Source organism: Eurytemora carolleeae, unplaced genomic scaffold (genome assembly GCF_000591075.1).
Source record: "Eurytemora carolleeae unplaced genomic scaffold, Eaff_2.0 scaffold229, whole genome shotgun sequence".
Taxonomy (NCBI): Eukaryota; Metazoa; Arthropoda; class Copepoda; order Calanoida; family Temoridae; genus Eurytemora; species Eurytemora carolleeae.
Genome location: NW_019396144.1, coordinates 301,185 through 312,329, shown reverse-complemented (window position 1 = coordinate 312,329; position 11,145 = coordinate 301,185). Strand labels below are relative to the sequence as shown.

Below are 11,145 nucleotides of genomic sequence, written 5' to 3'. Positions count from 1 at the left end.
ACTAAAATTAAATCAGAGGATACTTGGATACTGTCCAAACATGTAACTCAAGCAAGGTTGTATAGTAAGGTTAGATAATCTGGATGCGCTCCGATGTATGCAAAGACGACTTTTATAGCAATGGACACTAATACCTCATATGAAGTCACTGCTTATTTTAAAGAATAATAAATTTTGCGGCTCACTAAATATTAACCAACTCAAAAATTGAAAACTTGAATTAGAATTGCAATTTTTAGCTTTAAACTTGTTAGCACAATCAATTGTTAAATGTAATGATTTTTAGTTGGGTTCAGTGATGTCATATTAGGTGTTAGATTATCCATTGCTATAAAAGTCGTCTATACCTACATTGGAACGCATCCAGATTACCTACCCTTGTATACAACCCTGAACTCAAGTCACATGAAAATAGTGAGACCTAAATTTGACAAACCCTAAACTAGTTTTCTGTGCGTACTCTGCAGTGACCTTCAGTAGATTGACCGAGGAAATAATAGGCCTCTGGGTTTTAGTGGAGAGTGGACATGGGACCGGAACTGTGGAGAGTGGACATGGAACCGGAACTGTGGAGAGTGGACATGGAACCGGAACTGTGGAGAGTGGACATGGAACCGGAACTGTGGAGAGTGGGCATGGTACCGGAACTGTGGAGAATGGACATGGAACCGGAACTGTGGAGAGTGGGCATGGTACCGGAACTGTGGAGAATGGACATGGGACCGGAACTGTGGAGTGAGCATCTAAATCGTTTTTTATAGGTTTCTTTTTACATGAAAAATATAGTCAAACTTGTCACTCCTGAGTTTCCTACTTTATTTGTATAAAAATTGTTCTTCTAAAGAAAAAAGTTTTCTTTTTCCTTGAATCTCTCTTTTCATTCCGCTGCTTCGCTCGCAAATGGGTCACATCAAATAGATTATCAAGAACAATAGATGGAAACAGAGAAATGGACCGAATATATATGACGTCACAAGTGTCAAATATAGCAAGGAAGACAACATTTTCTCCCATTGGTTTACATGTTTTCCAAGATTAAATAAAAATTGTAAAAACAGAAAATAAAGAACACATAAAATTGCACTTATTTTACTGTAAGATAAGCACTTTATTCTAAAATTATCACTATTATTAATAATTTTCTCGGACACAAAAACAACAGGGCGTCAGAATACAGTTGTACTGAGAGTGTACAAATTCTACGTTGCCATCTATTGATAATCTATTTGGGTCACATACATACCAGCTGGAGTAGACTCGCACATATCTATTTTCAAGTTCATGGTCCCCAAAGAGGTGAGACAAATAGTAGCCTTCCGCACAAGCCAAAAAGGGTCCAGTACAGAGTCTAGTACGGGGTCCAGTACAGACTCCAGTACAGAGTCCAGTACAGGGTCCAGTACAGGGTCCAGCACAGGGTACAGTTCAGAGTCTAGTACGGGGTCCAGTACAGACTCCATTACAAGGTTCAGTACAGGGTCCAGTAAGGGGTCCAGTACAGGGGCCAGTACAGAGTCTAGTACGGGGTCCAGTACAGACTCCAGTACAGGGTCCAGTACAGTGTCCAGTACAGACTTCAGTACAGGGTCCAGTACAGGGTCCAGTATAGATTGTGAATCAAAGTTTTAGTTATAAATTTAATTGCAAAAGAAAATCTTGAAGTTTAAAATATTTCTTGCAAATATTCTAGGTTAGGTTTTAAATTATACCAATTTATAAATTGTGATAATCCAGAATCTGGGTTAATTACAAAACTGTTAAAAACAAAATGCCTTTGCGGAATTAAACTACATAGTTCAGAAACATTAGTGACTAGCTTGGGAACCCGGCGTTGCCCAGGGTACTCAGTTACTCCCGACGTTTACCCGCACTTTATCGTAAATTAATATTTTAGATATTTTTGACAGTTGACACCCACGCTCAACTTAGAATCTCAAATCAAAGCCAAGAGCATTCCCATGGTTCTTCCGAGTTTCCCTAATCATAATTTGAGGCCAATCGGTCCAGGTGTTCCTGAGTTATGATCGGAAATCCAAACAAACAAACAAACAGAAAGATTACTAATCTAAAATCAATAATAATTTAGAAACAATGCTAATTTAGAAAAAATGCTAATTTAGAAACAATGCTAATTTAGTAGTAATGATAATGCAGAAACAATGCTTACTAAGAAACAATGCTAAGGAATCGAGTCTTTGCAACAAACTCTGATTATCTATAAATCCCTACAATTTTGCAACCCAATTTTGTTGACCTTTGATATTTCTTACTATGAAGTCTGGTAGCTCAAATAACAAAATTAACACCATCAGGTTGCAAAGATAATGTGAATATAAAACAACTGATTTTTAAACTTTGTTACACAAAAAAACTAAAATAATACACTGATAAGCAAAAAATCTGGTAATTTAAAACTATTAACCAACTGGGACACCATGTATCTAATAAAACTTTAATCTCCATGTTTCTTGGGACACCATTTATCTAATAAAACCTTAATCTCCAAGTTTCTTGGGACACCGTGTATCTAATAAAACTTTAATCAACAGTGCTTATAGTTTTATACAAATTCAACACACGCGTATTGAGGCAAAAACTTTTAGTTGCCGTGACGCTCAGTTACATCGACTGCACTTAATGTCTCCGTATCATGCATATGCTTTTTGAATATATAGGATATAAGTTCAATTCCAGAGGTATACAGAAAATCAGCAAAAAGATATTTGAACAGATTTAAAACACTTGATTTGCTAACTATGATCGCAAACTATAAAATTGAATTTATACGAACATTTTAAAAATTTTTAATATTTTGGATATCGGAGATTTTGCAAAATATTATAATGCAGAGAAATTGTATTGTAATGAAATAAACAAGAATTATAATGTATTAAACGTGTATTTTAATGCAGTAAAAATGCATTATGAACCAGAAAAATTGCATTGTAATGAAATATAAAAGAATTATAATGAATAATAATGCAGAAAAATTGTATTGTATCGAAATAAAAATGTATTATAATGCAGTAAAAATGTGTTTTAATGCAGTAAAAATGTAGTTTAATGCGGTAAAAATGTATTCTAATTCAGAATTATAATGTATTATAATGCAGAGAAATTGTATTGTAATGAAATAAAAATGTATTTTAATGCAGTAAAATTGTATTATAATGCCGTAAACATGTATTTTAATGCAGTAATCATGTATTTTAATGCAGTAAGAATTATTTTAATTCAGTAAACATGCATTTTAATGCAGTAAAAATGCATTTTAATGCAGTAAAAATGTATTTTAATGCAGTAAAAATGTATTTTAATACAATAAAAATGTATTTTAATTCAGTAGAAATGTATTTTAATGCAGTAAAAATGTATTTTTATGCAATAAAAATATATTCTAATGAAATAAAAATGTATTTTAATGCAGTAAAAATGTATTGCATTGCAATAAAAATCAGTATAACATATATATAATAACACAGTTAAACTAAAATATTTATAAAATTTCGCCAGAGCTATAATAAATGACAAACCTTTCAAAGTTTTAAATCATCGAAAAATGTAAGTTACACGTAATAAATCTCAGATTTTCCTACCAGTATCGTCCATAGCAACATGGGTGTCCCAGAAAAAAATGTCTAAAACATCCTGGACTATTTTCTTTGACACCCTGTACAGTTTTGAAATTGGTTTTGACTTGTGTAAAATGGGTAGCTGAAGTAAGTTATTGAGATCTTTAAATAATTGTCAGTACTGAAAAATGATTTCTATTTCATTCCGTTCTGTAGGATTACGTAAGTTGATAAAATAACTAAATTTCAAATTAGAATTAGGAGGACATTATGTTTTTTTGTTTTTCATATTCAGTTCAATATTCGGGTTATCTTAGGTTTATTCTATTCTGTTTAATCCCTCCAAGTTAAGTTTATTTTCAGGTTTATTCTATTCTGTTTAATCTCTTCAAGTTCAGTTTATCTCCAGGTTTATCTTATTCCGTTTAATCTCTTCAGGTTCAGTTTATCTCCCGGTTTATCTTATTCTGCTTAATCCCTCCAAGTTAAGTTTATCTCCAGGTTTATTCTATTCTGTTTAATCCCTCCAAGTTAAGTTTATCTCCAGGTTTATTTCTATTCTGTTTAATCCCTCCAAGTTCAGTTTATCTCCAGGTTTATCCTATTCTGTTTAATCCCTCCAAGTTCAGTTTATCTTCAGGTTTATCTTATTCCGTTTAATCTCTTCAGGTTCAGTTTATCTCCAGGTTTATTCTATTCTGTTTAATCTCTCCAAGTTCAGTTTATCTTCAGGTTTATCTTATTCTGTTTAATCTCTTCAGGTTCAGTTTATCTCCCGGTTTATTCTATTCTGTTTAATCTCTCAAAGTTCAGTTTATCTTCAGGTTTATCTTATTCTGTTTAATCTCTTCAGGTTCAGTTTATCTCCCGGTTTATCTTATTCTGTTTAATCTCTCCAGGTTCAGTTTATCATTATCCTATTCTGTTTAATCTCTCCAAGTATGCATCTTCATCGAAGTTTTCTTCTAAATCTTCCATTAGACTGGAGTAGAACACATCATTATAATCCTCGGCAACTTCTAAACTTTTCCTGAAAAATAATAAAATAAATAATAGAATAAGTTTTGACCAAACTGCTAGGAATAGAGTTCTTTTTATACATTTTAAATTATTCAGTAGTTATAGTTCCATGTTTTGATGAAAAATTCAAAATTTATACTCGTTACAAGAATTAATTTATCAAATATTAAATTTTTTAAAAATAATTTTAACTTACTCTTTACAAGGAACTATATTAGCAGAGGTAACCAGGTCTTCTTTAAAGTCGACATTCTTCCCTTGGAGGGATAGAGCGTGGATGCATCCCCTGAACCCGTCCTCCCAGCGTGCTCCGGTCAGCTGGGAAGGATCAGGTCCTCCTCCGATAAAAATGTTTCCTGCTGTATTCAACATCTGGAGCAAACCCTGCTCAACAAAACCATTCACAGAATTTTATAAAAATAATGGACTGTTCTCAAAATCAAGAATGGCGTTAAATTTCACTGCTGAAAGATGGCAAATAAAAAAGTGGAAAACTTTTCATTTTTGTAAACAGTTACTTTAAAAACAGGAAGTAACAAAGTGTGTATAAAAAAAGATTGCACTACATGTCAGCTTATACAGTTTGGTTTACCTCCTTTGGATCTTAAAAATATATGCTTAGATAATTTGATTCATTTAATAAACTATAAGAACTGAACAAAATTCTTTTAATCTCCGGAAATCTCTAAAGTACAATTAAAGGCAAACCAAATGCAAGTGGTATGTTATGACAAATGAATGTGGCAAGAACTTTAAAAAAGGCGACATTAACTAAGAAATTTTCATACTTTGTGGGACACCCTTTGCCTTGAAGGACGAATATATTTTTTTTCTGAAGTTTTGAATGTTATTTTCCTTGCTAGATCCGGATACAGATATTTTATCATTTAGAACCAGTTCTCCTTTCCGTCCTACTCTTGTTATCTCTAGCTTGTGAAGGTTTCCATCATCCACCCTGGTCTCCAGTCTTATATTAGCAGGACCACCTCCCAGCTCATACTGAAGACTAGGATATCCGTCTTCTACTACTAGAGCTAGGAAATCTCCGCCGTTTCCGACCAATCCGTCCTGACTCTGGCAGAACAGGATTCCGTCCGTGTACTCCGTGGTGAACGTAATACTGAAGGTTTCCGGTGTGTTTCTAGAGCTGTGTGGGAACAAGGTTCGATCCAGCTCCAGGTAACCATTTCCCTTAAACCCAATCTCTTTACCTATCTCAACACCTGGAAGTTTAAAAAAAAAATAATAAAACTATGATGAACAGATGCGAAACAAAAAACTGGTTGGATCTTTTAGCTTTCAACAGTTCATTCTAATACTTCAGTTTTGTTAAAAAAGGTTCATTGTTTATTGCAAAGAAAATACAGTAAAGGATTTTACTTACTCCTGTTGCAATGAACTCCAGCGAACCCCAAGGAGCAGGAGCAGGAGTAGGATGTTGTGTTCCCGATACATTTACCATTGTTTAGACAGGGTGTTTGTAGATTACATAGATTCTCCTCTTCCTCGCACAGTTCTCCGTAGTACCCCGGAGAACAGGAGCAGGAGAAACTCGAGTTTCCCTGATCAACACAAACCCCGTTGTGCTTACAGGGTTCAACCTCACAAGGAGACATGGAGTTACAGTCTCCAATATTTCCGGAGTCTAGAACATCATATTTGAGGTCCAGCTGTTGTCCTCCACTCTCTAGGTCCACGATACATCCTGTAAATCCTCTCTGAACCCCGACACCGGAGGCAAATACGTACTTGTTCAGGTTCAATCCTCCAACGTAGAGCGGAGTTTTAATATTCAATCCTCGTGTATTCCCTGGAGATTTACCTACTACTGGAGTCCCGTTATCCAGTACCATAGAACCATCTCGGAGCTTACGTCTTATCTTCACTTCATGCCATATATTGAGCTCAATCCTTACATTAGACCGGAGTATGGCCGCTCCTGAACCAGTATCAAACCTAAACTCTAGATATCCGTCCTTGATTGCAAGCGAAGCAAAGTCTCCCTTTCCGTCCTCACTCTGAGAACAGTAAAAAAGAACAGAGTCCTTTAGATCTTTGGTTTTAAACTTCATACCAATGTTTAATCTTCTTAGGATATGTTTAGGCCTAGAAAGAAAAAAACATTTTCAAATTCTAAAAGTTAGTTTACTTTAAAACATTTTACCTAGAAAAAGCAATATAGGAGTCTCCTGTAAAAGCAGGTTTCTTAATCTGAAGGCTCTGCTCACATCTTGAACCCGAAGTTTCTAAAATATGATGAAATTATTTTGAAATTTTTAAAATCTATTTATGTGCTTTGTTTTTACCTAGAGGGCAGTAGCACTGTATCCCTGAAGCAGTATCTTCACATCTTCCCTCTCCACACACACCCGGAGAACAGGCATCCCCAACCTTACTACAGTTCTTTCCAGAGAACCCCTAAACCAGAGAACATGTATTCAATACTGTCTTCACTCTTCATGTTGAATTTTGGGATAAAAATTGATAATTGAATCAAATCATCTTTCATTTTCCTACAAAAGTCACTTTTTGGTATTCGATGTTGCTTTTTCATAATCCTCGTTTTATGTTGTTTTTTGACGGTATTACATTGAAATTGAATGCATTAGATAAGTTTATAAAATAAAAACAAGAGAAACGGAGATTTCGGAATAAACATCTTTGATTTACTCCGGGTATACCTGAGAGCAGATGCAGATAAATCCAGACTCTGAGTAAGATTCCTGGCATTTTCCTCCGTTATCACACGGATTCCCAGCACACGTCTCACAACCAGTTATTCCAACAGAACTCTCTTTGGTCTTTGTTATATCCCTGACAAAAACAATATAATTTAATTTTTAATTCCAGAATCTTTAAAATAATATCCCACCTAAGTCTATGTCCAATTGCGACCTTGCTCACACATCCAACAAACCCTCGCTTAAATCCTACCCCGGAGCCGATCCCGTTAAAGGTTGGGAGTCCTCCGACATAGAATGGTCCTAGGAGATCCAACCCTTGAAATATCCCTTCTGCAAATCCAAAGACTGGAGTAGATCCGTCCAGAGAGAGAGATGCGTTCTTCCTGCTTCTCCAGACCACAGCGGTGTGCCACTCCCCTAAGATCACATGAGATAAACAAAAAAAGTTTCCTGCAAAAGGTTTAGATATACAGGGTGAGTCAAAAAACAGTGGGATTTGCGACGCCTGGTGAAAAATTGTTCCATTTTTGTGCAACTCTCCTGTATGGTGTTTTTTCAATATTTTTTGAAAATTTGTAACTTTTTTTGGTACTCCAATGGCCCAAAAAAAATTCACGAACCTTCTTTCTCTTAAAATCACAAGTTCAGAAAAGCAAAAATGTGCATATTAATTATTTCTTTCGAAATATAAAATTTTAAAAAGATTGAATCACAGAATCACAAAAAATTCGCCAAATTGTAATAAGAAAATTCGCAATTTTTAGTTCTGGTCTAATTTTTAAAGAAAAGTTATTTAAATTCTGTAGTTACTTTCTTCTTAGTATATTCTAAAGCATTAAATATACAGTTGAAACCTTAAGAACCATTGAAAAAACAAATTTTGACCTAACAGAATTTGTGGTTTGAAATAAATAAGGTCTATAACATTGGGTTAAAAAGATAAAGGGTTTGTAGGCTCAACACTTTTTAGTTAACAAATATGAATTCTGTTTTTCATTTACGTTTTTAATATTTGCTTCCATTTACCTTTCTGAACCGGTTTAACTGATTTGATGGTTGATACTCCGCTGCCCATATTGAACCTGAACACAGGGAATCCCTCCTCTAAACCCAGAGCAATAAAATCTCCGATCCCGAGATTATCCTGACCATTGTAGAAGATCAATCCGTCCGACTCTGCCCGGAAGGAAACCTGAGATATACAGAGATCTTCAGAAAACAACGGGAATAAGTAAACGATCGAGTATTAACTTTTGTGTATATACTGCCGTTAATAAAACATATTTACTGCTTTGTAGTCCATAACAATTTGAGAAGATTTACTGTATGAAGATTACTTAAAAAACAATTCAAAAAAAACTCCAGGGTTTGCCTGTATCTTGAACTCCAGGGTTTACCTGTATCTTGAACTCCAGGGTTTACCTGTATCTTGAACTCCAGGGTTTGCTTGTATCTTGAACTCCAGAGCACGAAATTTAAAAGAGTATCGTTGAACGAAACTCCCGAGTTTTCTTTTTGGGGTCTTAACATTTGTGTAGATTTTGATTAAAGAGATTCGAAAAAAATGAGAATATAAACAAACTGAAAAAAATAATATTTCATCTCAAAAATAATGATATCCACAAAACTTCCTAAACCCATTCGTGAAACCCGGGTTTTAAAACTGGTTTTCATAACGATACCCTGTCTTAAGTTTTGGACTCAGGGTTTACCTGTATCTTGAACTCCAGGGTTTACCTGTATCTTGAACTCCAGGTATGCATCAGGAAGTGTTGGAAATTGTAAGTAAGATATCGGAGCTTGAGCAAAGTAAGGAACTATTCCAGTAACAACCAATCTTATGATCTCCTCTCTATCCTTCTCTCCTGAACAAAATCATTTGAATTCAATCAGTTTTTCTTTTCTGTTCTCCCTTTTAAAAACAACTAACTATACAATACGACCATACGGAAATCTGTAAATGAAAAGTATTGTTCATTCCCACGACCCCCCTCCACCTTTTTTTATCACCACAAAGATGTTTTGTTCGCATAGTTAAAGGCGTATACTAAAAAAACAATTTGCATTCCAAAAAAGTCCAAACGTATATAGCTATACAAAGAGGAAGTTGGTATACCGTATATTTCCATACCTTTACAGCTATATTCTCCAGCATCCTTCTCTTCTGCTTGAAATATCTTTAACTCTCTCTAAATATTTTCATTCTTATTAATTAGAAAAAGAACTGAACGCTAGCAACGAAATTCTAATTTTTCCATCCCTATATCTTTGCAACCTTATGCTGCAAACCTTTGGTGTTTCAAACTTTGACTATTTGATCAGCTAAATTAATTGTTAGAAATATTAAAGAATCACGACATCAGGTTGCAAAGATTCGTTTAGAAAATTAGAATTTGTGGCAAGTGTTTGGTTTCTCTTGTAGTCTAATGAGATAAAAGATGAACTATTGATTTCTGAAACAATTTTTTTCACGATTTTTTTCATCAAATCTCAAATATATTTGATTATGAAAATTGATATTATTTTACCTCTTTCATGGACGAATCTCTGGAAATGATTCCCTGAACCTTTCTCCAGGTTACAGGAGGTTCAAGAGAACATTTTAGCTCCGCAACCCGTCCTAGGTCAACACTCATTTCCCGGATACTTTCATCTCCGGGCTCAGAACCTTCTGAAAATAAAAATTGAAAATATGATTTTAAAATGTTGAAAATCATATTTGTAATTTATCAAAGTAAAGCGGCTAAAAAAAAATGATTATTTTTTGTCACCCTTCGAAATAACACTTTTTTATAGATTATTGCTGAGTATTAAAGTAAAAAAAAATACTGATATTTGTTAAAAAGAATTCTTAAAGTCAATCAAATAAATCTATTTCCCATAATTTTTTTCTTCTCTACTATTGTAAAAAGAGATTGATAGATAATATTTTATTTTACCTGAACTTCCGGCGTTAAAATCCTTCACCATATTAGTTTAGATACTGGTTTGTGCAGACAGAGAGATAGTGCAGTGTCGGTGGGGTTAGTTTAGGACTTAATTTTAATCTTAAATATTGTACTATTTATTTACTTTACTTTACTTTACTTTACTTAAAATTTAAAACTATACTTGGGACTAAATCTTAATAATCTTTTACTCAAATATTGTACTCTTCAGTTACTCACTTTACTTTCCTTTACTTAAAGTTTAAAACTATACTTGGGAATTAATCTTAACTTCTGAGACTTAAATATTGTAAATGTAATCTTAATTTACTTTTAAAACATTAGTTAGGACTTAATCTTAATCTTATAGACTTAAATATCTAGCTTTATTCTCTATATTTAAAGTATAAAGGTTTAGCTAGGACTTAATCTTATTCGCACTTTAAATATGTTAATCTCATACTTCACATTTCAACTTTAAAAGTTTAATCTTAATTTGAACTAAATATAAATAAATATTTATCCTTCTCAGTTCAAGTTTATAGGTTAAGGTATAGAACATTAAATTAGGAAACGTGAATATGAAACTCTATAATACAAGAGTTTAAGGTTTAATTGGACACTTTAAAATGTAAACATTAAAATGAGTTTACAGTTATCTAGTTCAGAGTAGTTGGTTTTAAAATTTATACATAATTCTGCTTTATCTATATAGCAGGGGTGTCTTGGAAGATATTCTTTTTGAAGGGGTGTCTTGGAGTACAGTCCCTTTGAAGGGGTGTCTTGGAAGATATTATTTTTGAAGGGGTGTCTTGGAGTACAGTCCCTTTGAAGGGGTGTCTTGGAGTACAGTCCCTTTGAAGGGGTGTTTTGGAGTACAGTCTCTTTAAAGGGGTGTTTTGGAGTACAGTCCCTTTAAATTGAAGGTCGTTTTCATTATAT

The 11,145-nt window shown here is 33.9% G+C and overlaps 1 protein-coding gene across 1 annotated transcript; it reads right to left on the bottom strand.

Moving 5' to 3' along the window:
- Positions 1-4,324: 4,324 nt before the first annotated feature.
- LOC111696278 (basement membrane-specific heparan sulfate proteoglycan core protein) lies at positions 4,325-11,037 on the bottom strand. The gene is made up of 13 exons (XM_023465838.1): positions 10,216-11,037; positions 9,805-9,947; positions 9,408-9,465; positions 9,014-9,141; positions 8,303-8,468; positions 7,465-7,693; positions 7,274-7,406; positions 6,899-7,010; positions 6,757-6,838; positions 5,977-6,698; positions 5,448-5,815; positions 4,789-4,976; positions 4,325-4,602 (listed from the first exon to the last, which is right to left on the bottom strand). The coding sequence occupies exons 1-13, from the start codon at positions 10,244-10,246 to the stop codon at positions 4,485-4,487; spliced, it is 2,478 nt and encodes an 825-aa protein (XP_023321606.1). The 5' UTR covers positions 10,247-11,037; the 3' UTR covers positions 4,325-4,484.
- Positions 11,038-11,145: the final 108 nt, after the last annotated feature.

Excerpts from the sequence above, each read along its gene's own strand:
- LOC111696278 (XM_023465838.1), bottom strand. The coding sequence starts at position 10,246 with ATGGTGAAGGATTTTAACGCCGGAAGTTCAG. Across the intron at positions 8,469-9,013 it reads ACCTGGAGTTCAAGATACAG|GTTTCCTTCCGGGCAGAGTC; the intron begins GTAAACCCTGGA and ends TGTATATCTCAG. Across the intron at positions 7,407-7,464 it reads GCAATTGGACATAGACTTAG|GGATATAACAAAGACCAAAG; the intron begins GTGGGATATTAT and ends TGTTTTTGTCAG.